The 27155-nt window shown below is 45.0% G+C and overlaps 1 protein-coding gene across 3 annotated transcripts in view; it reads right to left on the bottom strand.

The window, feature by feature from the left end:
• The window catches only part of RAB6A (RAB6A, member RAS oncogene family), a 42348-nt gene that overhangs the window by 5192 nt on the left and 10001 nt on the right, over positions 1 to 27155 (bottom strand). The window contains exons 2-7 of one of the 3 annotated variants that reach the window (XM_068689644.1): positions 10050 to 10108; positions 5974 to 6027; positions 4617 to 4733; positions 4455 to 4560; positions 2570 to 2681; positions 1560 to 1653 (exon numbers count right to left, since the gene is read on the bottom strand). In XM_068689644.1, the coding sequence (XP_068545745.1) occupies positions 1560 to 1653; positions 2570 to 2681; positions 4455 to 4560; positions 4617 to 4733; positions 5974 to 6027; positions 10050 to 10108 (542 nt within the window). The remainder of the gene's footprint in view (positions 1 to 1559; positions 1654 to 2569; positions 2682 to 4454; positions 4561 to 4616; positions 4734 to 5973; positions 6028 to 10049; positions 10109 to 27155) is intronic. The other 2 variants (XM_068689548.1, XM_068689459.1) reach the window with 2 other exon arrangements.

Genomic DNA, 27155 nt, shown 5'->3' with positions numbered 1-27155 from the left:
GCATTTTGTGCTAAGTTGGACTACAGGCGTGCTAGATTTTTCCTCCTCACATCTCAAATCATCAGGTTCCCAACCCAACCAGCATCGACCAGCCCCCAAAAAGCCCCAAGCTACCTTCTCCAGGCTTGGACACGCTTCTGGGAAGGTGGCAGGTGCAGGGCAGCTCCCTCAAGAAAAAAAAGGAGCAGAGCAGCAGAAGCAGCAGCATTCCTCTCAGTGCAACTGCTCCGAGCAAACACCAAGGGTTGCAGCAGGAAAACGAAGCCTTAATTACAAGGCAGCCTTTGTGTTGTGGCATGGTAATTAGTGGACCCCCGGAACCGAACGCTTTTTGACGCTCGCTAATGCACGGGAAGGCAGCGCCGAGTTAACACTTTAATTATTCCATTAGGTGGGGAATCATTTTGCTCCGAAGACACAAGGTCAAGGGATGTTTTAATAACAGACCCTTGAATCCCAGAGTGATTTATAAACCTGTTTTAGCAGCTCCTCACAAAATCCTGTACACGAGCTACTCGAGTAGCTGCATCTATACAATAAACCCCCTTCCAACCTGACCCTACGATTCTAAAAGATATCAATTTATATTTTTTACCTAAAAATCTATGCCCACACGCACGCACGTGCTCGCTCTGTGGTGATACCCAAGGACGAAAGCCTTCTGCAGCTCGCAGTGGTTATTTCCTCCTGCCATAACGCCGCCTGCCAAATGCTTTAGTGGTCGTGGCTCCAGAGGAGAAATTGCCAGATCAATGAAAAAGCAGCACCCCGCTGAGCCACGAGGGATGCACAGCTCTGGCTGCGTATTCAGGAAGCCCCAGTAAGCATATTTGCTGACATAACTAACGAGAAACAAACAATTCTGTCATGTAAACACCGGATCAAGATCAGTCGTGCAGCGTTTACTGCTCTTAGCAGCTTGCTTTATCTTCGTTAAGGCAACTGATTAAATTCTGACCTGCTGGATGAAGCCTGAAGAGCTGCGGCTCTTCAGCACACACCCGAATTGCGCTGCGGTTGCATCAGCTCACGAGACATCTCCCTGCTCTCCCTAATTCAAAAGCAGCTCATCAGCTAACGAAAATAAACAGCTTAAGCCGTCCAAGAGCATTTGCTCGAGCCTTCAGTGCCTTCCAACAGAGCAGGAGCACCGGTTTACACTGTCTCTGTATCCAGCAGAAGTATTTTAATCCATCACACTCCTCCTACATCGCTTTGTCCACGTTCGTTCACTGAACAGGCTTTGGTTGGTGCCTTAATCTGTTCGATCCAGACACCGTTAGGGGCTGCATCAACAAGAATTTGGGAAGGCGTGATGCTGTGCCCACAAAGCTTCCTCCTAAATCCTTTTTTCTAAGAGGAAAGAGGTTCCATGTCATTTGCTGCAAGGTCAGGGATCCTTCAGCCAACAATTTAACCCCAAGATCCTGCCTTTTGTGTACAAACTCCAAACGTCCCTCTAACACCCTACGTGAAGATGTCTAGGAGCAGATCTCATTTCCACACTGGTGAGCTAACAGAAAATGTCTGATGCTGGATGCAGGCACCTCGTCACTCACCTGTTTTACGTTGTATCCTGCTTTTGCACTAGTTTCGATGAACATTACATTCAGCTCTTTGGCTTTTCTTTCTCCTTCCTCGATGGACACTTGTCTGGGGAAGATAACACAGAATCAGAAAAAAAACAGACGGACACCTCGAGAATTAAGGTTGTTGTCTTTAACCCAAGGAGATGCCACATTTTGAGCATAGCTCTGCACTAGGATAACCATTTCATCCCATTAGATGGACTTCAGCAGCACACCTGGCTCCCAGAGTAAAGCAGCTGAAAGGGAAAACGAGGCTCCTTCAAGTCCCTGCCCAGGAAGCTGTGCTTTGATGCTTGAAAAGGCAGCAACTGGAAGACTTTGACACCCAATAACTATCATCAAACTGCAAACAGAACTATTTTAAGGAAGGACCAAGCACAGCCACCTCATATCAAATCACTTTTGCTGTTTTCCCCCCACCTGGGTGTCCCACCCATTAAGCAGTCCGCTAAATCCGGAGAAAACTTTGTCTCAAGAGCTTCCAAACAAAAATCATGAGGCATCTGTGCGTGTGTGTGAGTTTGAGAGAGAGAGAACAGTTTTTAATAGGATGTTTATAGATTTTATATAACAGATTTTATAAATCTGAAGGGTCACAAGCAAAGCTATTCTGAGAAAACATGGATTCCAATTGCAGCTATCACTTGTATCAGAGCAAATTTATTAAGTCTGAGTATTTGTAACCACTTCAGCTCATTCATTCACTGATGCAGGTTGCTTTTAACGTTCTGTTCTCTCCTGACACCCGAACAAGTGGGTCACAGTTTCTCACACTCATTCATAGCGCTGTGCTGCAAATTTGGGCTTGCCCAAAAGAGAGGAGTTTAAAGATCTGGGTTGATCTAGTCACAGCCACCTCCAGTTAAAACAAACTTGAGCGTTTGGGAAGAAAATAGAAGTGTTCCTTTTAAAATCATCATCTTGGAGAAAATAACATCGGGCTAAGAAAAGCATTCAAAAGAGGAGTTCTTCCTCCGTACCTCTTATCTGCTAGATCTGTTTTATTTCCCACCAGCATGATGATGACATCGCTGCCCCTTTCCGTTCTGACATCATCGATCCATTTTGTTGTTTGCTGGAACGAGTTTACATCTAGCAGAGAACAGGGGAGAGGATTATCAGGGCAGGCATTCTTCACGTTTCGCTGCTAACACATCTCAGAGTCTCGTATAGAAGCTTCGCTTTCTCTGGAATTGGCACAATAAGGTGATGAAGAACCAGCAAGCGAGACCCTACGTGCCCCACGCTGACGTGTAGGAAAGCTTTGGCAGTGACTTCAGATGGGCTAACTTCACTCCCTGGCTTGGAATTCACCCCTAATGAACAGAGTTATCTATAATTTGGTCTTGACAGCATGTAAAACGAGAAGCCTTATTGCTCTTTTAGACCAGTTCCCATTTTGTTTCATTGCTTCTCAAAGCTATTTCATATCAGCTATGCGTTTGTACAGCTTAATCACTTCTCACTTGCTAGGTTTAGGGTTCTCCCTAGGAATTATCAGGGTTATAAAACCCTCCTAGCAACTCCTGCACTGCTGAAAAACGAGTTCCAAATAGTTCCTGATCATTAGCACGGAACAAGAAAGACAAATTTAACGTATCCATAATAACTTTTTCTTAACGACACCTCCTTAAAAGAGGGAAGAGAATTTTAGGAAGCCACCCTGCTCTAAGGAGACAGCACGTTAGTAAAACTAATTTCCTTTTCCCATAAGGAAAACTGCCCCAGAGCCCAGCATTTCCCCGTTAGCCACGCGAGAGCATCCGAGTTGCCTGCGTGGCTTTCAGCACTTAGAAAATGGGGGCTCTGCAGCAGCTCTCGACAGTTATTGATTTTTTTTAATGGCTTCTACTGCATAGGAATATATTGCACGCCAGACAGGCGAGGCTTGATCATTTGCCAGCGTCTTCGTTTGTCTCTTTACTACTCGGTAATATTGAATTTGTAAGGTCGGTAAGAGAAAAATTCAAGGTTCACGGCTAACTTGCAATTTTAGCTCAAGTGAAAGCGCTATTTTTAACAATTAAAGATTTTATAGGTAAAGCCCTCATTCCTGCCATAATCTTCTAATATTTATAAAGCAAAGGACAAGCTCTTCTGCATTTGTATAGATCTAGGCCATCGCTCTCCGTCAGTTCTGGTTTGGAACTGAAGATGTCTACAGGTTTAATTCCTCTAAACCAAATTTCTGCTCTTTTAAAACACTGAAACCTACTAAATCAGGGGGCTCTGGACTGAGGGGAGGGACAGAAGGAGAAGAGTTGAAGAAAGCACTAATATTTTAGTTCACAAAAATGTACATACCTTAGTAAGAAATGGAAGAGCAGTTGTTAAAGGGCAAGGGCTTAGGGGTTAAAGTCGCACGAATTGCAAAACGTGGATGATTGATTCGAATGAAAATGTGGTGTTAATGCACCTTCCCCCCAGCCCATGCCCAAACCTCGTGGGGAGGGGGGGGGCAGATGGAGTGAAGCAAGCTCGGGCTACCAGTGCAAAGTCTAAATGGAGAGTTCAGACCTCGACGAACACGACTCAGGTGTTTGGGACCAAAAATCAGAGGTCATACCGTGATCGAAAAGCTGATGAAATGGGGTAAAAAAAAAAAAAAAAAGTGCAACAAGACCAGCCAGGACTCAAGGCTTCAGGAGGATGTGAGAGGAAAGGGTTACGAAACGAGGGCGTTCGTGAGACAGTTCATACATCACAAGAGGGTGGCTAGCTTCAAACTGAACTACGGTGAAAAGAAAAGGTTTTCTTTGTCATGCCAGAATGAAGAACGAGCACATGGCTGTGATAGGACATGCAAAGCTAGGCTAAAGGATGGAAAGGGCAGAGTATTAGAAATGCAGAATTCCCCCCACTCACTTGTGATATCATAAACAACAACTGCAACAGTGGAGTCACGAATGTAGCTAGGAATCAAGCTCCTGAACCGTTCTTGACCTGCTGTGTCCCATAATTGCAACCGTACCTAACAAAATCAGTCAAACAAGCAAGAAAAATAAGAAAAAAGGTCAAACCCAGTGCAATATACCTACTTGTGATATCGTAAACTACTACAGCAGCAGCAGAGTCACGGATGTAACTGGGAATGAGGCTACGGAAACGTTCCTGACCCGCAGTATCCCACAGCTGCAACCTGATCTGTGGGTGGGAGAAAATTAAAAAAGCCAAAACTGCCACTAAAAAATAAAAAAGAGTAAATAAATCGCACTTTTTGAAAAAGCCAAAGGAAAATAGAAACTCATGCAGGAGATGACTGGGGGCTGGGAGCAGCTGCGAATTGTCTCCTCCTTTACAGAGATCTCTCCCAAGCACTTGTAGTAGCCAAACTGGCGTGGTGTGTGCACCCAGCTGCCCTTTCTGCTGCCTTCTCTCTTCAAAAACGTTTCCCTTCCAGAAGGGGAGAGATAGGATTGCTCGGCTTTCAAAGGGAAAGGAGCAACGAGGTAACTAAGGCAAATATTCACCTGCAGTTCTGCCTACGCAAGGTTTTCATGCTCTGCTGCTATCCTCCCTCGGGACTCACGTAACTCTCCAACAGCCCGGTTGCTGGTGGAAGAATCAGGCCCCACACCATATTTTTAAAGGAAAAAACCTTCAGCTGCTGTCAAAGCACAGGAAAAGCTACTAACGTGATTTTTTCAGGGAGGATAAAACGCTGGTTACGCTCTGTGCTTAAGCCCTGGCCACGTTTTAAATTAACATGCACACAGATGAGGTTTAACGTCTCTTACCAGCAGGGTTCTGAAAGAAAAAGGCAAGATATCCTAAAAGCAACGTGTATGGAAGGATGTGCAGGAGTCGTTTTGCTGTGGGACGACCAGCTCTCAGCACTGAAGCCCTTTTAACGCAATCACATTCGTTGTGGGCTCAGACAGAACCGTGAGCTTATGCAGCACTGCTCAGCTTGCTTCTGCGAACAGCTCAGCGGCTGAACTGAACTCCTTAACGAAGGGAACTTCTTAATGAAGGATCTGAGCTAATTTTAAACCACAGACTCTCTTCCAGAGAGCAGTGATTTCATTCATTTCGGGAACTAGAGCTGCAGCAAGCTAAGTAACAGGAGTAATTTGTGGGTTACTACCGAAGGCAACCTTTTTCTATTTAAATAAGTCAAATTAAGAACTAATGAGCTGGCTACAAACCGGCAACATTTGGCAAAACTGCGCTGTATCCTTCAAAAGCTGAAGGGGTTAAGTGTGAAGCGATTTCCCCCTTCCCCAAGGGGAGAAGGGAGCTGCCTGCACAGCTCTGTCAGTCTGGAAGCAGCTGGTAGGTGAAGGCTCAGCTTGTCCTTCCAAGCGATCCCAGCACCGTCGCAGCAGATGCTGATCCTCGCTCCTACCGTACACAGAGAAGTGCCAAGGAAAATCTTACTCACTGTTCGATCCTCCAAATACATGGTTTTCGATAAGAAGTCGATGCCAATTGTTGCCTGGAGGGAAAGAAAAAAAAAAAAGAATTTCATTTGAAGCACCAGAATAACCGCAGCAGTTTGCAGGGGAGCATTTCTGCCACAACTGGAGTGGATCTGCAAGAAAAAAAATGTTTTCTTACTTTTAGGATTCATTTAGGAGTTTATTTAATATCCCTAACAAGTACATTATCTTGAAACACAAAAGTTGTTCAGTTTAACCTCAACTTCTTCTTACTGGCAATTTAATCCTCACAATCATGCGGGGATCAGCAAGGATTCTTGTAAAAGTATTTTGGTGTCCATCAGCTGAACCACGTCCCTTCCCTTTAAGCCTTTTTCCTCAGGTGGGCAGCTTCACGCCTGCTGCAGCACGAGAGCACACACCCCAATAATTTATTAACAATGCTCAGCTAATCCTAAAGCTCACTGCATCCGAGCTGCTAGACACCGGTGGGAGCTTCGTGTCCAACCTCCAAATGTGTTTAAGAGAAAGAAAAAAGAGGAAAACACAACTAAGTGCTTTCAAAAACTGCTTTTTAAATATTTTCTCCCCCATATTTCATGGCTGCATCGAGCACATCCAAGCTCGAAGGGGTCGTTTGCATCAGGGACACGACTGAGCTGAGGCTAAAGGGGTGCCCAGGATTTAGCAGGACACTGAGCACCTCAAGCAGCTGCACCCTCAGCAACATCAATATTTATTTAATCAAGTTAATTGATTAAAAAAGATAATGGGCAAGTTTCAGCTAGGGCAAAGAGACTTGAGGCTACTTCCCTGCACTCCCATGATGAAGCAGGATTTTCTAAAGGAGAGTTTATTTTACTGTTTATGCTTTATATTGTTAGACTTCTATTATGCCATCATTATATATTATTATTATTTATTGTATTATTAATTCTCTGTGTTCTGACAGGTATTTTAGGTGGTAGGAAGAAAGAACAGAGCCCTAGGAGGCTAACAGAGCAATGTGCCTCCCTTCTGCTTTTGTGTTGTGTGGTTTGGGTGAAGGGTACTCCCCTAAAACTGCCTCAAAGACCCTTCTGTGTTCCCTTGTGGCTCCTTGATGTGTCTACAAAGAAAAAAAAAGCTACAAAACCCTTGGGATCTCACACCTCGGGATCTGAACCTGCCTCAGCCCCTACCTCACGCTTCCTCATGGCCGTATCGAGTCCCCGTGAGCCTGCTGGAAATGCTGAGTGCTGCACAGCTCCCTCAGGGCAGTGAGACTCCTGCACGTCAACACCAAAAATGTGGGAGATGGGACAGAAAGGCCAGGCTCAGAACTCACTTTAGATCCCGAAAATATTTGCGCTGATCGTGCTGAGAAAAACAGGCTGGCAGGTCCCTCGCTTCCAGGCTGTGACAAAGCTCTTGTTTCTAAGCCCCTAGCACCTTTAAGAATGAGAATTAATTTAATTTAAGAATTAAATTACATTTCCTAATTGCACTTCAGAATTCCACAGCTGAGAGCCAGAGGCATTTGTCCACCTGTGCTGCTCGGACCGGCGCACAAGAACGCGGAGAAGAACCAGGAGCAGACGGCAAGGAGAGGATCCAGACACTCCCCAGCCCAAATTTGTACTAAAATAGGTAAGCTACTAACAGACATTTTGTCACGGGCCTGACAAAAAGGAGGAGAAAAGCTCGGGGAATCTTCACAGATCGGTTGTATGAAGAGCTGTGCAATGTACGAGGGGAGGAAAAGACTTATTCCTGGCAGGACAAAAGATACAGGCACAAAACCACGGGCACAAATGGTTCTGTGAAGTGAAGCTACCCTAATTAAGAGGGTTTAACGCTGTGTACGCAGGACACGCAATAATTAGGAATGCTCTCTGCATGGCTGAGAGGTGCTGCGAGGAATTTCAAGGCTACAGGCCCAGCACAGATGCTCAGGTGGGCCACGTTATGGATGGGTTTGTGCAAACGTGCATCAGAACAGCTTTTAATCCAGCTGTCCTCCCATCCCTGCTAAGAAGGACACCACTTTATAAACTATCCTTGCTGACACACAACAACCCAAGGCTACGTGAGGAGCCTGAGGCAAACCAGGCCAGGGCTCCAACTCAGCAGCATCCTCCCCTCTTCTCTCCTCCAGGAGGCTGAAGCTAAAGGGAAGCGTGGTTTCTAATTTTCCTCTTGCACAACACAGAGTCGCCGTGTCTGCCAACGCTGGGCTTTCATTATGCACCGCACACGGCGCCACGGAACAAGGAAAACCTCTCCCAGCACGTCCACGGGGCAGAATCTCTCCTGGTGAAACAGAAAACACCAAATTGGCAGGGTTTTATTCCCGGCGTTTGGGCTCGGCACGGTACAGCGAGTTCTTGGTTCATTAATAAGCTGTTTGGGCAACAGCTGAACTCCTTTTATCTAGCAAAAAGGAAAGCAACGTCCAGCAGAGATTTTATTAAACAGCAGCCTTCTATTTTTACCAGCCCAACACAAAAAAAAAAGCCTTGTTCAAATGATAGCTTGTGGCAGCTTTCGGAAAACAGGCATTCAAAATTTATCAGAAATGTCCAGAAAGAGCAAAATCAGCCAGCAGCTAACCTGCAGCTGCAGTTACCCACGGACAGCTTTCGATAGGCGTTATCAGCCGAGTGCTTGGCTTGGAGAGGTCTCTACAAAGCCCTGGGCACGGAGCTGATGCTAACGTGACGTGATGTTGGCTGAATTGCTTCAATTCTCATGACTCATTCCTTCTTCCAGCTGCATCAGAAGAGGACACTTTTCCCTGCCTCGGTCATGATTTGAGTAGAAGAGAGGTCTTTGGATGAATGGCACCATCCCAAGTACGTTAACAGGCAAAATAAGCGCACATGTTTGGTAAACCCTCAAGATTTCTCCCTGTTTTAAGCCCCACTCACTCATTTTGCAATCATTTAGTCTATTATGTCACACCGGCTTCCCATGGAGACTGCAATATTATCACACAGCACAGAGGGTCAAACCTCTTCAAGAAAGAACTAGGACGCGAGCTCCGCAGAGAAAAGGAGTAGACCTGAAAGCAAAATACTGCGGGGATAAGAAAAAAACACACAGATTAAATAAAAGAACTGCATTCACGTGTCCATGTAATTACAGTGGGCAGAATCTGAAAGGATGTTTGCTCCCGTGGGAGCAGTGATGTGTGCTCCTGCCCTCCTACACCACAGCAGCTTTGCTTCTCCTGTTATTAAGTGAGAACTTCCAGCTCGCTCTGCCCAACTTGCCCAGCAGCAGCAGTGAGGAATTACTGAGGAGGCAGGAAGGAAATCATTAATGGGTAAAGAGATTTAATCAAGAGATCCTTGGATAGCCACTAAGTAAGAAAAGAGACACGGCTTTTTTGTGTTCTTTTCCCCATTAGCTTCTCCTCCCACCTCCCTAAAAAACCCTTCGCATCCATCAGGGAACAGATTTTCTCGGTTTAGTGAATATGGAACATCACCAAGTGCCATCAAGCCACGAAGCCAGCCTTCCCTTGGAGAAGACCCACTTTAGTTTATGAAACTATACTTAAACACTTCAGTTTATGACACTAAAGTACTTTTAGGATGAGCCTAGAAAGGTGGCAAGCTGTAAAATTTGGGAGTAGGTATCAAAAATTGCTCCTCAAAATCCAACTGGCATCAGCTCGAAGGGACTTGTCACCAAACCTTAACCAGCAACGGGGCTGCAGAGAGGACTGGAAGAGGACAAGCACTGCTCCAGCCCCAACCTTGCAACCCCAACCTGGTTTAATTAATAAATATGCATAGTAAATGGTCACAGAATTGGAGGGGGGCAGGGAATGAGTGCAAAACAACCCAAAACAACCAGGTCTGAGGTCTGTGTTTTGGCAGACAGCATAAAATGGTGTCCTAAAACACACCAAACCCTACAATCCAGTGCTCTCTGCTCCTTGAGACCCTGCTCAGCCCCTGCACCAGCTCTTGGAGTTCAGCTTTCTGCCTCTTCTTTTTAGGAGTCGGGTACCTGCTACATTTTCCCCACAGAGGCGTTAGGTCTGGGATGATCTGGCAGCAAAAGGTGGGGATAATACGGATTAACTTACCTGGTAGGTGTTGTCAAAGCTGTCGTACATGAACCTGGTGATCAAGGAAGTCTTCCCCACTACAAGAAAAAAAAAAAGAAAACACAGATTCAAGGAGCTATTTCAGCAAAAGTTTTAAACGAGTGACTTTAAAATGGTTTCGGGCTGAGTTTTACCCAGAGTCCTGCAGATCTGCATGGTGCAATTACACCTCCTATAAACAAAAGAGTAGTTATTTGGCTTTACAATGCAAATTTATTAATGTGCATGTTTTAAAACTCCTTTTTGCGCAAGCAGGTCGATCTGCTGTTAAAACCCCATCATCCACCCCTGCAGCTGGTAAATCCACGTGGTGCCAGGCCAGATTTGCAGATTTTGGAAGCCAGCAACCAAAAAAACACCATTAAAGCCTGCTCTGTGCAGCCATTTGGGGTGCTGCAGCTCCTCTAATTGCAAATCTGCTCGGCCAGGTTAAATCTCAGGTGTGATCTCACGCACACATATATAGTTAAAAACACTTCCAGCTGGGTGTCAGACCCCCTCGTAATCCCATTTTTCTTAAAAACCAAGAAACCAGAGGTTCATTTTGGAGCAACCACCATCACAACAGTTATTTTCCACGCTTTTTCTCCCAGCTGAGCCGGGAGAAAGCCTCACTCACACCCAACAGACATCCCCATACCCCGTCCCACCTTCACCCAGAGATGTTCAGGAACCAAACACCCGAAGCTGCCTCAATTTCATGTCTTTAAAGCCCCTTAATTGCACGTAGATCATTTAGGACACGAATTTCCTCAAGCATAAATCCTTCCCGTTGTCTTCTGGCCTCTTTACAGCTGGGATTTGCCAGCTCCCAGGCACTTAGGAGGAGCAGGGGGAGCTGGGTGGGTTGTGCTGGCCAGCCAAAATCACAGATACTGATTAAAGGATGTGTTGTACAGTCCCCCTACAGGGATGTATGTTCTCAGGGACCATCAAGAGTAAGAGAATTTAAGCCAAAGTTGTTAAAAAAAAGAAATCCTCATGCAAAACCTTCAGAAATTATCACCCTCAAGCAGCATTTTAATCCACCTGCAATCTTCCGTCAGCTGTAGGGGAGCCAAACCAGCAGGAAGGCAGCAGAAAACCTTTTAGGAAAAGCTCCCAAGTCAGGACTTGAATTCCTCTGGGAATTCGCAGCTTGTTCAGCTCCACAGGCACAACCACGTTTCCCACGTTAAAAAGGATGAGGAAATCCCACAGCTTCCCACTGCAGCACTTCCTAAATCCTGGCGCTGGCTTTGCAGCACCAAACAAGGTGGCTCTCCCTCACCTGGCCACCGAGGAGGACAGATAAATTGGATTATTTGCAATCAAACCCATGGAAGGATTTGCTTTGGGAAATCACTTTTTTCATTTTGGAGTCTTGAGGAGATCGTGTGCCTTCCCACCGCACAATGAGATGTCTTGAAGGGAGCCTGGTCTAGAAAATAAAAAAATCTAGAAGATAAAAAATCTAGGGAAAAAGAAAATCTAGAAAAAAAAAAAAAAAAAAGAAATCTAGGGGAAAAAAAAAAAAAAAGAAAATCTAGAAGAAAAAAAAAAAGAAATCTAGAAAATAGGAAATCTAGAAAAAAAGGAAATCTAGGGGAAAAAAGGAAATCTAGAAAAAAAAAGAAATCTAGGAAAAAAAAATAAATCCAGAAAATATAAAAGGAAATCCAGAAAATATAAAAGGAAATCCAGAAAATATAAAAGGAAATCCAGAAAATAGGAAATCTAGAAAGGGTATCAACGAGTTCCTTGAGCTTCTTCTCCCACTTTCACCCATTTCATGGAGGAGGGAAACGGGGTGAAGCTTGGCTCGCTCACATTTCAATACCTGCTTCAGCCAACGTTTGGATGGAGTTTCTTAACATGTTTCACCTCTAAGCCATTTCTCCCCCACAGCAGGGAAAAATTTCAAGATGCAAACACGTCCAGGGCAGTGTTAGTCAACAGCGCAGTGGCAGGCAGCAGCCTTTAAGCCAAAATATTTCTGGTATGCTGCTAGGACACGGGAAAAAAAAGGTGTTAAGGTTATCCCTGGAGGGATAAAGGTGGGGAAGGAGAGAGGGAAAGGACTCCAGAAAAATCTGGTCCAAGGGATGTCTGGTGGCTCCTGCTCTGGGCTTTCTCACCAGCTGCCTCCCTAACCCATCCCCTGAACAATTAGACCCAAAAAACACAGCCTGTGGGGTGCTTTTTCCCAGGGAGAGAAGCGTTTTGCTGCACAAGGCGTTAAGTGGAAGCGTTAATCTGCCTTAATTTTGATAAACTGCAATATTTTAATATCCCGCGAGACAGGGAGAAAGCTTTTATGCTGCTACAGAAAAATAAGAGGCTCCTAAAAAGAGAAGCTGGATCCTTTTTTTGTTAAAGACGAGCCTCCTTCCAAACCAGCAACCGAATCAGCGGTGGCTAAGAGCAAAGAGAGACATAATTAAGTTAAAAGATGGGAACTTGTGAAGTTTCTATCCGTGAAATTGCCGCTAACGACGGGGGGGGGGGGCAAATGCGAAGCCTTCAGCAGCTAATTGAGTCGACCTGATCAATATTCTTTGTCTGGAAGCCCTGAGCCGCTGCCCGGCGCTTATTCCAGGCCGGAGATGGGATCGATAGAGCTCATCTCGGAGCTCCAGCATCTTTCATCTGCCAGCAGTTCCCAGCGAGATTTCAAGGTCGTCCATCTGATTCCTGATGGTCGTTCGTTTGGTTCTGCTGCTGCTCGAGCCTCCTGCGCTGGAGGTTGGTGCGTCCAGCGCCAGGCACTGCTAATGACATTGATTAATAAGGGGTAGAGGCAAATCCTCGGTGCCAGAGCCTGTGGAGTACCTGCTGTTGGTTACTGCTGGCAGCACTGCAAGCTTTAAGGTAACGAGTCCCCGGGGAGACTCTTACAGGAGCCAGGGAAGGAGGTTAGGGACAGGACGCCACCAACGTGGCATTTCCAGGTTGTTTGGCACCAGGCGGGGTGTGCAAAGAGCTCAGGCGACGCTCAGGAGCGACCTACAAAGGAAAAAGAACTTGGGATCGTAGCACTGCTGTTTTAGGGCTTGCCTCGTATGTTGGGGAATCACATCTGGTCCAAGGATTCTTCCAAAAAAGTCACACTGAGGTCTGAGTTCCTACTAATCTAGTTGTTGTTTAGCTCTTTCGAATCGTAATCAATAAAAAGAAACATCCGTAAAGCAAAAAAAATCCAAAATATCACCAAGCCGTCCAGCTTCTTCACTCTAAAGCCAAAAATCTGCACTTAACCTTTCCGAGTTCTCGGTGGCAGGTCCAGTTAACAAAGCTCCAGCTTTCTAAGAGGATAAATGAGGCAGAGGAAGATGGAGAAAGCTTCTCATCACAGAGATGGTAACAGTATAATCCCCAAATCTGCAAGATTCCTGTAAGATCTGGTTCAAGGACAAATCCCAGCGATGATGCTTTCTCTCAAAGCTCCCCCCAAAATCTTCCCTGGAAGTATTTCTGTAAAAACACCCTCAAAGCAGCTGGCAGGGCAGCTCCAAAACCCGATCTGTTGGTGCCTGAGACCCAATACTTAAAAATCATTGGAAGTCAAGGATTGAATGCTGAAGATCTGTGAACGTGCTGGTAAAAACAACCCAAGGCATGGCGATGAAAAAAGCGCTGCTGAGAACAATATCCTGGATTATGGATGCCTGAAAACCATTTTTAGGTTGTTATTTAAGACCGAGCCCCGAAACAAGGATGCTCGTACTTAAAATGATCTGTACCAACCAGTAATCAAGAGGAGTATTTTTAGATATGTCAGTCTGAGCTCTTAAAACAGAAATGCTGTATTAAAATGATTAAAGCAGCTTCGTTAAGAAAAATCCTCCTCTGCTTTTCGCTGTCGTGCTGTGGAAATTTTAACCGGTCCGCCCAGCGCAAGAAACTGAGCTCATTCATCATCCCAAAGACACCGCCGGAGCCAGACTGCAGCTTCAGCAGCTTCTCGGAGAGATCAGGTCCACCCAAAACAGGGCTGAGGAACTCGGGGCAGCACCAGGTCCAGCTGCAGAGAGCAGAGCTACAAGCAGGAGCTGGTGCAGTCTCGCCTCCTCGTGCTGCCTCTAGGCTGTAATTAAAGAACTGTTTACCCTGAAGTATTCTCCATTGATTCCACTTGTGCTCCGCTGTCAAACCTCTTTTATTTTGCCGTTTCTCTCCTGATGCGCGATGCCAGACGAGGTCAGGCCAAAGGACCATCAAATCCAATATTTTCTATCCTTAAGTGTCCGATAAATCAAAACAAATCCGGGACAAAAACCAGAAGAAAGCCTGCAAAGCAGAAACCTCCCTAAAAAAACCCACAGCTCTCCCCTCAGTAAGTAGCTTTGGCTACATCTGAAAACATGGAGGCTGGGAAAAAAAAAAAGATCAGTTATTTTTAGCAGAACCACAAAGCCACATAGCTTTTATTTTATTTAAGAGCAAAGGACGTGTGATACTACGTGTGCATTTATCAGACGTTTTCAAAGCTTGTTTTGGCTACCCAGAGCTTCGGATGCCCTCCCAGCCCTGCTGCTGGAAGGGAATGGCTGCCCCATTAATTCCAGGCAATAAGAATATTTTGTGCTTTTAACACCCCAAAAATTGTGCTTCCGTACTACTTCGGTGGTCCTTGCGTTATTCCAACGCAGCAATAGCTTCTTTATGCACAAAAGAAAACGCTTCCAATAACTTCTTCTAAGATCATTTATTCCCGGCCTAATTAAGTTTTAATTTATAAATTATACTCTCGTCCTTTTAAACAGATTTGCATCTTTAAGGAGTTTAAGATTTTCTTTAGGAAGTTAACTCAGAGTATCCAGAGAGAGAAAACGAAACAAATGAGATGCAAAAAACAAAGACCAGGGTGGTTTTTAAGTAATTTTAGTCATTTAGGATATGTTCCATCATTTTCCACTTAAAACGTATTTGTTCCATTTATCCCAGAGAACAGAGGCAACTCACCTTGATGTTAATTGATTATATTTTTGATATTCACTTGAATGAATAACGAACTGAAGCTTGCACCCAGATCACACACACACAGATCAGTGAAGGAACTGAAATACGTACAGTGAACCTCTCAACTTCAGATAGAGCAAAATATAGCAGAGCCCTGAGCAGCAGGCATCCTCTGATTAGAAAGTTAATTAATGCACTCCTGGCAGCTTCGTCACTCGAACTGTAGCCTCTTTGAGGGACAAAATTAGCGGCTACTTGATTGTTGTAGACAGGTATTATGGGCCAGCAAGGATCTGCAGGTAACTTGCTGATTCAAACCACTGATATTTATTTACTTGTATTCTTTGGCGGTTCAGCAGAACCTGTGGTCCATCGCAAGGATGCTTCTAAAACGCAAAAAGTAATTTAAAAGCAGAGCAGGCAGCGCATGACTGGGTGCCACAAACCCCTGTGCAGCGGTGCAGAAAGCAGAAGGCGAACAACACAAATGGGGAAAAGCAGCAACAAGGCTGCTGCTGGCAGTGGTTTGTACATTATTGAGCAGGGGGAGGAGGACAGACAGCCCAGCAACCAGTCCAGAAGGGATTTTTTGGCAATACATGTGCAGCTTTTATGGCATCCTACCTCAAAAAGCAGTTCTAGAAAGGGGGATGCGATCAATAACAGTGTCAGACAGCTGCACGGGGCCTTTTTGGGCCAACGAATCGCTGCCAAGCCTTAATTTCTTTTCAGGTCACCACCCCAACAATGCCCTTTTTTCTTTTTTTTTTAATTAAAAGCACTATTGAAAACTGTTAGACATAGTAATGGATCGATTCCCTTGGCTTCAGGGACTGCCAGCAGCTCCCAAATGGAGAATCACTGACTTGTGACCCGCCCTGTTGTGCTGCTGGAGAACTCCAGGGATGCACGCTCTGCTTACCAAAAATCAGTGGTTATAAGCCTGTGAAAAAGCACAAAATCAGCACTGTGAGGCCTACAAAGCGCAGGTATATGGCAATGGGTCCTTTAGGATCCAGACTCAAAGGAAGGAGGTGCCTGAAGAAGAGCTGTCCCCTCAGGGAGGTGCTCGCCCCCCTGGTGAGGCCGCCCCTCGAGTGCTGGGTTCAGCTTTGGGCCCCTCACTCCCAGAAGGACATCGAGGCCCTGGAGCCTCTGCTCACAGGGAACCAGGGCCAGGAGCAGAGGGAACGGCCTCGAGTTGTGCCAGGGGAGGCTCAGGTTGGCAATGAGGAGACATTTCTGCTCAGCAAGAGCGCTCAGGCCTTGGGACGGGTTGCCCAGGGAGGTGGGGGAGTCCCCGTCCCTGGGGGTGTTCAAGGAGAGGTTGGACGTGGTGCTTGGGGACAGGGCTTGGGGGTGACATTGGTGGTTGGACCAGGTGATTTTGGATGGTTTTTCCATCCTAATGACTCTGGGATTCTCTCAGGGCCACTGCACACCAAACACTGCCTCCTCAGAGCAGCCTCTTACAGCTAAGGTGAGGGAAGCCATCTCAAGCTGCCAGCACCATGCCCCTGCTCCGACACCTCCTCTCTTTCTTTCCCTCCTCAAATCAAAAGAGTATCAAAAGATCAAGGCACTAAACCACTAGTAAAACATGTTAAAATTCACTAGCTTGAGGTCTGTTGGGATTTTTTAAGCTCCACCACCTCTTCTTTCCTCATCTCTGTGGACATCCCCTGCCCGGTCTGGTCTCCCCTTCACCTCACCTTACACGCCTTTCTCACCCACCTGTGGGCTGCAGCAGGGACACCTCTCACCCCCCAGGCTGATGAGACGTGTTTTTTGGAGTTTTAAACACTGACAGGACCCCAGGAATTCCCATAGTTGAAATTCAGTCCTGCAGCCACCTTAGGGAACCGTACGGAAAAGGAAGCACCGAGCATTTTTGTATTTTCTGTCTGTCACCGGTTGACAAAATGATATGAAGTAACATAGGATAGCCATTACCACAGTTGTTCAAAGACTATTATACCACTGGCAATTAAAAAAAAAAAAATACAGAAATTAATCAACTGGAAGAAAAATGACTTCCAGAAGCCTGAGGTAAAAAAGAGACTTCCAGAAGCCTGAGGTAAAAAAGAGACTTCCAGAAGCCTGAGGTAATCTCACAAGCACAACAATATTAATTTTTTTTAATCTCAAGCCATACTACTGGACATTACTTAGAATTACGACATTTTTGCTAACCTTGAAACCCCAAATTCGTAGCCTGAAGTAAAATCAACACCCGTTCCTCGGGCTCAGGTTTAGGCGCACTGCTCATCTTCCACTTCCCTTCCAGGTGAGGTGCTGGGGGGTTCAGCCTCTTCCAAAATCACTTTTTACACGGGCTGTAACACCCCACGGCTCAGCAGGAATAGGATTGCCCCAGGTAAGAAAACCAAGAGCCCTGCACATGACAGTGATGAACTCAGAGATCCAGCATCTGGCGAACCAAACCGTGAAATGGCCGGCACAGTACCTGACCCTTCCCTCCTCAACGCACAGCCCTGAATATTTTGAAGCATGAAATAAAAATGCAACAATCATTGCTTAATTTTTCATTGGGAATTAGATTACCTGAATCCTCAGAGAGTTTCTACCCAAAGCAAAGACGGTTTTTGTCCCAGCTGAGGGCCGAAGAGGAGTCGTACTTAGCGCTGCAATTAAGCGAGCGGCAGCAGGGCCAGAAGGCTTGCTGCCGAGGAAATTTCAGCTTTCATTTTGCCATTCGACCTTCAGTCGAGTATTTGTCACGGAAGAACCGAGAGCAACATTTTAAAGCCTCGCTATCTCGGCAGCTCCACCACCAAGAAGCTGTGACATCAGCCTTTTAGCTCACTAGACAGCCTTCAGCACTCCAGTATATAAAAAAAAAAAAAAAAAAAAAAACACAAAAAACCTGCATTTAACAAACTCGAGGAGGCCATGAGCTAGGTATACAAGCCTAAATGGATGGTTAAGAAGCCTGCATGAATATTTATGACTGTCTGGTGCAGAACAGCAGGAAGGGAAGCAAGGGAGCCGAGTGAAATGGCATGATCTAACAAGGAATGACACCTACCCAGCAGATGAGCACACAGAAAGCCATTATGTGAGCGGCTGATATCATCTGCGCCTTATTCTTGCATGCTGCAATGGCAGGGACACAAAGAAAGGGAGCAAGTCGGCTTCCACTGTAGAAATTTTCAGCAGTAAGTATATGAAGAAGGTGCAATGATCCCGCATCTCACACACATTGCTGCTACACCTGATGCTTCCCCTCTCCGAGGCAGAGGGCACGACACGATCCTCCAAAAAGGATTTTAGAGAGTCCCTGCAAAAATATCCATCTATTTCAGTTACTGCCTCAGAAAGGCAGTGAAATTTGCAGCTCCCTAAGTCCATTTTGTCTCAGTGAGATGCCCTCCGACAGCAGAGACCACACTACAGCTATTTGTCATTCAGGAGGCGAAGATTCAGCTCTTCTCCCCGAGCCAAAGATTAATTTTTTAATGGCTTCTACCAGAAATTGCTGCATCTGCATTTCCAGCCCCAGCCAAAACGAGGAAAGCTTCGCAAGCATCTGAGACCCTGATGCAAGACGTTCCCCTGCTGTCGGAGAAGCGAGCAGGGGACCCGATTTTGTCACAACCCCGGTGTCAGAGCAGAGGGGTGCAGGTCAGGCAATAACCCACGCCAACAAGAGCTGTCGTGCCCGCTGCTCCCTCCTGTCAAGCATTCCCCTAAGTTACAAAAAGGGACCAATTACTCCCTCATCTACAACAACCAGTAATCAAATGATTAACACTCCAGTAACCGCCTTATAAAAAGGCTGCCTACGAAAATACAGGCTCGCCTGAAAAAAAAAAGCTTCATTAGCATTCATTTTCATTCAGTCTTTTCTCCGAGTACCTCAGACGAGAAGGAGCACGGTGCTAGTTTCCAACCAGACACAGCTTGGCCCTGCTTGCGCCACAGCACTTCACCCAAAACAGAAGGAAATGGAAGCTGAAGCATTTCTCTGACCTAGAAAGTGCTTTTTTCCCAGGGTTTTTTTCACAGCTACGACCAGCAATGCTTGCATTGCTTAGACAATGACTCACGAAAGCAGAAACTTCCAGTTTCTTCCTATTTTTTTTTTTTTTTTTTTACATTCCTGCTTGGAAACCACCAGCTGACTTTGACAGGATGCCATCTCAACAGCAAAGCATGATTTTTGATGTACTTTGTCAGGGACAAGCAGCCACTTCATTCATTGCCCCTCTGCAGAGGAACAAGACTCATTCATTAGTTAAAGCCCTGCAGACAGCTGACAATTTATTCTAATATATGAATTTGTTCCAGGTGCTTCATTCAGAGGGATCACGACTACAGCGAAGCAAAACCCAGGACTGAAAAGCTGCCCTGGCTACAGGAACTGTCTTCCAGAAGGAATCTGCAACAGATTTTCACAGAAGGATGAACCAAAGGAAGTTTTTAGGGGTACCAAGCACTGTGAGAAACTTGGCCTTTGAGCTCAATCTGCTTCAAGACAACCGTGCATATATTTGAGGGGATTTTAAGAGGTTCTGCCAACAGAAGAATTGGGTTGTGTCAGATTTCTGCTCCAGATTTTTTTTTTTAACCCTCTAAGTTTTACTCCAGGAGATAGGCAGGAAATATCCGCTCTGTGAAACTCTGCCCTGCCTCGTGTTTAACTAAAAGCTGACAGCACCACGCAGAGAAATTCAGCAGAGCTTGAGGCCTTCAGGTCTCTTCCAACCCAACCCATTCCACAATCCTGGAATTTATTCTCTTGCCCCTCCTTATCCACTCCTAAAAATGGGTAAAAAAGATTTCCAAAACCTAACAGTTCAAGGCTGGCTCATGTCTCAGAAGCAAAGCTCTCAGCCTTAAATTAGCTAAACACTCCAGTCTGGCTGCACATTTGCATTTCAATCTAATTGAACCCTCTTAATGCCTTCGTCTCTGCGGTGCAGAACACACAGCTAGACAACGAAAGCGATTAAAAGACCGCTCCTTTTCCTTAAATTCTTATTTTATTCTCAACTTTGCACTCTACCTTTTCTCAGTAGAATTCCTGTTGCACATTATTTCCGTTTTCTGCACATATTTAGCAAATGACTTGGTACCAACGTGGTTGCTTTCCCTTTTCATAATATCAGACCTCCCTTCCACATGGGATCCTGCTCTAATCATCGATGTAAAAGCTCTGAGAGCAATCTGTTGGTTCCATCTTGCTAGAAGACTCCTTCCACGTCACAGCCAGGCTGGCTCGCTGTTCTATTTTCACAGCAAAGCGTCTCCAGGTTGCTCAAATTTTCACACTGCTCTTCTAAAGCAGCGTATGTTCGAGCGTTTCGTGCCCTGAACTAGGATCTTCCGATGGAGATCATCTATTAATACCTCCAGGAGCCTTCTGGGGATGTGTAGGGCACAGAAATTGAGAGAAATACTGTCCTTGCACGTGGCTGGGCACGAAACATCATCCTTGAAGCACCGGGGTCCTTCTGCACAACACCTGCAGGAACATCCTGAGGTCATTTTGAATGAGCACACCCCAAATCTTCCTCCAGCGAGGCTTGGCGATGCTGCAGCTCCTCAAAAACCTGCATTTGCTGCTCTAAGTTACATTAAGCCTATATTAAACCTCACATTTGTGATCCCCAGGGACACAAAACGGGCAAGAAGCTGCCTTCAACAAGCAGGGGAGCATTTCTCCCAAAAGATCCTACCTTTTATGTAACCAAGCCACCAAGATCTAAATGCCATGCTACCAAAAAAAAAAAAACACTGATTTTTTACAGCTGACAGCTCGATGCTGGAGGATGACTGGCTAAAAATCTGCTGTGCCACTGATCTCAGCGCTCATTGCCATATGGATGCATTTTCGGCTGTCTCTTAGGCATTTTAAGACCAGCAAGAGAAGCAAGGAATTGTCACTTGTACTTAAGGTTGGCAGTAGCTAGAGGGGAAAGAAGTAGGCAGGAAAATGTAATTTCTATTAGCTTTTTTTTTTTTTTTTGACTCAACATTAGCTGCTTGCTTTCCTTAGACACATTAGAAGCTCATTTTATTTGGTTTCAGACAGATTTCCTTGAGGTTGGCTTCACCTAGAGTTTGGTGCCTGTTTTTTTTTATTATTTATTTATTTTTTTTTTTAATCACCACATGGCTTTGGTTCATGTGAGATTTTGCCACTAAGTAAACCCCAACGAGGGCTGGCGCAGTTGAAACCAAGCAGCTCTGCTGAGTAACGGGTGGGCAAAATTTCCCTTGTGAGAGTGACAAAAATACATAGCAATGAAGATCTTCGTTAATCTGTGGGGGGGGTTCTTGTTGGTAATTACTTTTCCTCCCCAGACGGGAAAGAGCACAAAGGAAAACTGATTTTTCTTTTAAAACAATTAAGATGCTCGCTGCTGAGCAGGAAGAGAAAGGTTTGCATATGTCTGTGCTGCATTTTTACCCCTTTTTTTCCTCTTTTCTAGGGAATATTCAGCTCGTACACTGTTCCCCCTTGCCAGGGCACAGTTTCAATCACCGTGGACTCCAAAGCGAAGGTAAGTGCTCCGAGGAGCTGCTTAAATCAGAAGCACACTCACAGCTCCCCTGTGCTCAGCCTTTTCAGAAGTCTGCTGCTGAAATTCAGGCAGTTATATAACCTTCCACATTAAGAAAAAAGAAGAAAAACGTAAAGACTTTGAGGGCCACTTACTACCAAACCATCTTGGGATCATCCTGATCCAAAGCGAAGAATCCATTAAAAAAATTGTATGTTTATTAACATTTTAGAAAGAAAAATGCGATGGTTTGATTATTTCGTCAAGAATTATTTTGTCAAGACAAAAAAAATCATAGAAATTTTACCTATGCTAGGGAACAGATTTAAAAACACAGGCTTTGTGTTGGGAAGATGAAGTCACTTGTCTGGTTTTCTGCAGAGGAGTTCCAAGCCAGCCACATAACACAGCCCATGCTAGTTTCAGTGGTTAAAGGGTTTCTAAAAACACCAGAGCCAGAATTAGTGTCACAAGCCACCAGCCTTCTGGCAATTTCAGTTTTCCTCAGCTGGTGCAACACCAAGCACCTGGGAAGTTACACAATGCTGTTTTGCATTCGGTACTTCCAGTTTTCTATTAGAACAGCTGGCTTTGCTCACGTTTAGAGCTCCGAATCTTCCACCAGACTTTACTAGGAGGCTAAATATCCCGTTGTCTCCTGCAGGTACAAAGACCGTCCTTCAGAGGCAGAGAAAATGGAACCTGAACGATGCCAAGACCTAAACTGAAATGCAGCTGGATCTGAAGAAGCAGAAAGATGACTGTTTCTGGATGACTGACACCCTGTGAGCTGGTGGGGAAGTCAGAAACCGTCTTGTACTGCCTACAGCAGAGCAGGCTAAGAGCTTTTATCACTGGAAAAGTCTCTTATAACCTTGTACAGACCTGTATGGAAGATGTTGAGACTGTATGCATGAAGTAGGCAGCTGAACACGTGCAAACGAGCAAGCATCAGCAGAAGAAGGGTTGGGAGACTTGCACGCGCTATTGCTACACGCTGTGGTAAATGTGGCTTCATTCAAACGACCGGAGGAAGAACAAATTGAGATAAGGCACAAAACCCATTGAGGTGGTACAAACACAGCCCAGAAGTCACAAAACCGAAACACCCAGGAGACACGAGGGCTCCACGCTGCGTCCTGTCCTCGGGATGACACGAAGCAGCTTTGGCCACAGCACTCGGGCACTTACCTGGGATCCCTCCGAGGACATGAACACAAGGAAGATTGATGCTAGAGTGCTCTGAGAGTGAAATCTCAGAGTGAAATCTGCTCAGCCAGAAGCAAACAGCTCCTTTCTCCTCTAATGGAGGATTAGTTCGCTAACTGTCCACGGCTACAGCCCCCAGAAATGGATTGGGGAAGAAATTCCATTCCTGGCTTTCTAGCTCACTGTGTGAGAAGCAGGGGGAAAAGGAGCAATGCAGCCTAGTTAATTAAGGAAAGGTACTCACAGGTCACCTTTGCATTTCAAAGACTGCTGCAGAGTTGTTTCTTATTTGCGAGGAATGAAAAAACCTCATCATATAGTCTCTTACAGATATTTTTCACAACAGCCTCAAGTCAGCTTTCCTTCTCATCTTACGTAGTTAAACCTTTTCTCAACGAGTTTCCAATTAGGCTGAAAATGTTCTCAAAACGACCTGGATGCCTCAGAAGTAAAGCTCCTCGAGCCTCAGCATAAATACTGCTGACACAAAGCAGCACCTTCCTCAAGGTTCACTTCTTACCCTAACAGCCTGCTCAGTGAGTGCCTCAAAGGTCCCAGCAACATTTTGGTTTGGATTTCCTTGGTAATTCACTTTTTGACACCATTTTGGATTGTGGTACTTGGGCTGATGTTTCAGAACAACGATCTGCTCTCTACCTGCTTAACTTGGCTCCAGTTTGCCCAAAACCACAGCTTTCCTGCAAGCACCTTGAGACAAATTAAAGGCTTTTAGAGACACCTCAGCCTCACGCCTTCAGCCCAGGCAGAAAGGCAATTACAGCAGCACAAAGAAAAAAACGAGCTCTTGTTTCCATAACAGCTCACAGACACTTTCCACTTGTTTTATTCCTACTTTTATGCATTAACGTTACATAAAATTTCCCTCAGAATTTCAGATCTGAAAAATGTGCGTTTTTACAGCCAATATTTAGTTTTATTATTGTCACGCAGGGGTAGCTTATACGACTTTGTATACGTCTTATAAGATGTTGTATACGACCTAAAAAAAAAGCTAATACAAGTTAAAACCTGGGGAGACAAATTCACTTGAAGCCTGTATTACGTTTGGGCTCTCGCCTTCAGATGCCTTATTAAAAACAAGAGCAACGCCGAGCAAAAATCCACAAGGAGAGGTGAAGTAATTAATCCTTCATCGGCTCCAATTTTTACATCCCAGTGTTTTAAATACCTAATTAGCTGGCTTTAAAACTCTTGGAAGATGTACTGCTCAAGGGTAATTAAGGCACTTTGGGCAGGCTGTGCTGGAGGAATGGTCCTGGTGGTGTGCCTGGTGCTGCACCGATGTCCTCTTGCACGAAGGGAAGAGTCAGGAGCTCCTCTCCTTCTCCCTGCTCACAGGATTTGGGAAAAAAAAAAGAGTCATCATCGAAATGACACTTCCTACTGCAGAAATACGCTCTGGGTACCAAGCCAGGGCCAACATGATCATCTCCTCCTTGTGTGATTATAATTGGTTTGGGAATGAGCATGTTAGGAGTAAGAATACTCAAATCTTCATCCTGTTTCTCCAGAATTAGGCAGCTTTAGGGGAATGTAAGCAAAAGTACAATCTGTGCACCTATCAGATAGATATTTGTTCATATTTACTGAAGAAATGGGAAAGGATCAAGAGGAAATGTGCTCTTCAAGCAGATTTCCCACTTTTACATCAATTTATCTAAGAAACTAATTGCCACCGCAACATTTTGGAAACAAGAGGCACACCAGACAATCATAAATTTCTACCTTAAATACCTTTAACACAGTATTTGTTTCCAAAACGGACTGTATTTACAGCCAGTTTCCACAAGAATCTGCACATAAACCCTCAACGCCTTCCAAAACTGATTTTAAAACTAAGACAAGCTCAAAACGATCGGCTACAACAACATCAACGCAAGAAATTCTCCTCCAGATTCTTCAAAATCCTATTGCACCGGTGACATTGCCTTGCAAAATCATCTGGTTCATCATCTCTGCAGTGAGGCACCACAGAGCAATGCCCATTTCCCTGCCACCATCAAAAATAAATCTCACAGGATGAGGAACATGATACAGCAAGGAGGGAGATTCCTCTTTCCTAGGCAGAAGTGCTCAAATATGTTCAGAAATCCCGAGTTTTGCTTTGCATCACTCTTTTGATTCCATTTCACCGTAACCAGAGCATCCCAACACCAGTGGCCTTGCATTTTTTTTTAATTTGAGGAGGATAAACTGCAACTTGAGCAGTCTAAGAGCACAACCACATCGTTGTACATGAAGTGTTTAATCACAAATTAAAATATTACAAGACTGACTGTTGAGAAAACGTATTTGAGGTTTCTTCCCAACAAGTCATCACCAAAAATTCTGCGCAGCCTGCTCCAGACCAAGGCATGAATCTATTTTGCAAAGTCTAGATAGTTATATAAGCTTTAAAAATTGTTTTTTTAAATCAATCCAGCCTTAAAATCATTTTAATTCCCAGATTTTTTTGCAGCCAAAGGCATACCAATGCCTGCCCCCTAATAAATCTCTTCACCCTACATTTATTGAAAGCCAATGAGTGCTGCTCACCTGGTTCGACACTGGTGGGAATTCCTGATGATGAGGACATGTTCAGCTGCTGACAAATTAACTCCTTTGCTTAACTAGGATTGAAGGCTGAATTCAGCCTTCAATGCAATGCTTATGGCTTTTCCCAATAAATTTCCCAAGAAATTGTCCAAAAACCATACAAAATAGCCAAAAACTAAGCAGGATGAAGTTCAATATTCACTGCTAAGCAAAACTTGGCTTTCTAAAAACAGAACTTTAACTTCAGCTTTCAGAAGAGCACTCAGCATCATCCTAAAGAAGGAAGGAAGCTCGTTTATTAGGCACTAAAAACGTGGAGGTGTGGCTTTGGGATTGCTCCTGAGCTAGACTGCATGAAAACAATTCATTTGGGGGAGAAAAAGGACAACAGGTGACAGCTATTTGGACTGTTTTCATGAACCTATAAACGAAGTCCTCAAAGTGCTGTAAAGACTTTGAGACTAAGCAGTTTATCCTTTATTAATCGAAATACCAATTTATCCCCAAAATTATCCAGGCAAACCAGCTCCAGCACCAACTGGCACAAAGATTTTGACAAATCTAAGCAGATTCCCACTGGAAGTATTCACAAGATACTGCAAACAGGGCAAGGAAAACGCCTCTGTTTAATAAACAGTTCAAGACTTGACTAATTAACTCATCATCAGAGGTGTTTACAGCTACAGAACACCTATATGGGTACTAATTAGAAGTGGCGAGTGCATCAGGAAACTGAATGCCGAGAATAAAAACCTGGAAGAGCTCCGTGGAAGCAAGGTCACTGGGGTGGTCTTCAAGAGAAGCACAGCTCCAATTTCTGGACACCTCCACAGGCGTTGGGACAAGCAGCAACCATGAGCTAATTATCGCATCTACAGGTCATTCCTAAATTAGGGAAGTGAACTGCTACGTGCCTTACGTTTAGCTGAAGCACCCACGTATTTCTGGACCACGAAGCATCCCTCGCCATCTCCTTCACAGCTCGGAACCTGAAACTTTCTGCCAGATGAAGGTGGAAGTAAACTGACAAGAAAATAAAAGCAGAATCAAGCAACTGTTAGGGAAAGATCCTAACCAGACAAATGAAACCAAACCAGAAGGTCTTGTAGGATGGCAGATCATCACTCATTCACTCCTAAAGTAGGACCTCATTGATGTAAAATGGAAAGCTCGCACATTTTTTGGATAGTTGTGGGGTTGTAGAGGGAATGCTAGGACAATTCACCAAGGAATAAAGGAATTGTGCATGTTGAAGACCACATCTCCCCCGAGGAAGGGGATTGGAGAAAGCTTTCTGGAAGGATGCCCGTTGTTGAAGGAATTCTTGCTTTAAATCCATGAAACAACGTGGATTTGGCAGGAAACATCACCCTCCTAACGCCCATCACTCACAGGAACACCATCCCCACTGCAGAAGCCAAACAAAAGCACTTCCCAGATCCTTAGCTGGATTGTTTCAGCATCCAGAAGTTTTGTGCATTTTGCAAGGCTTTCTCTTAGAAATCCTCTCCCTTTCTCACCTCTGAACTCCCTCCTGGTTAGCCACAGCCAGCTTCTTGCCCACACCTCAGCGCCATATGGGCGCCGTTGGCGTCAAGGCATCTCCATCCCCTGCCATCTGGAGGGGGTCTCCAGGTCGATACACTTAACTCAGGGTTAAAAAAAGCTCTTCTGGCTTCAACATCTTCCCTCTGAAGACTCCGATTGACTGCTGGGATTTTTCTGCGGTTTTTCCAAGCTCAGCCCACCTGGTTTTCCCTGCCTTGGTGCCATTTGGGGAAGGCACGGAGAAGTCGTCCTGTTTCTGCAGAGGCAGCTGAACACACATCTTCAGCCTGAATTCCCTTCC

The sequence above is a fragment of the Anas acuta genome, chromosome 1 (genome assembly GCF_963932015.1).
Source record: "Anas acuta chromosome 1, bAnaAcu1.1, whole genome shotgun sequence".
Classification (NCBI taxonomy): Eukaryota; Metazoa; Chordata; class Aves; order Anseriformes; family Anatidae; genus Anas; species Anas acuta.
This window is presented reverse-complemented; position numbering and strand designations above follow the sequence as displayed.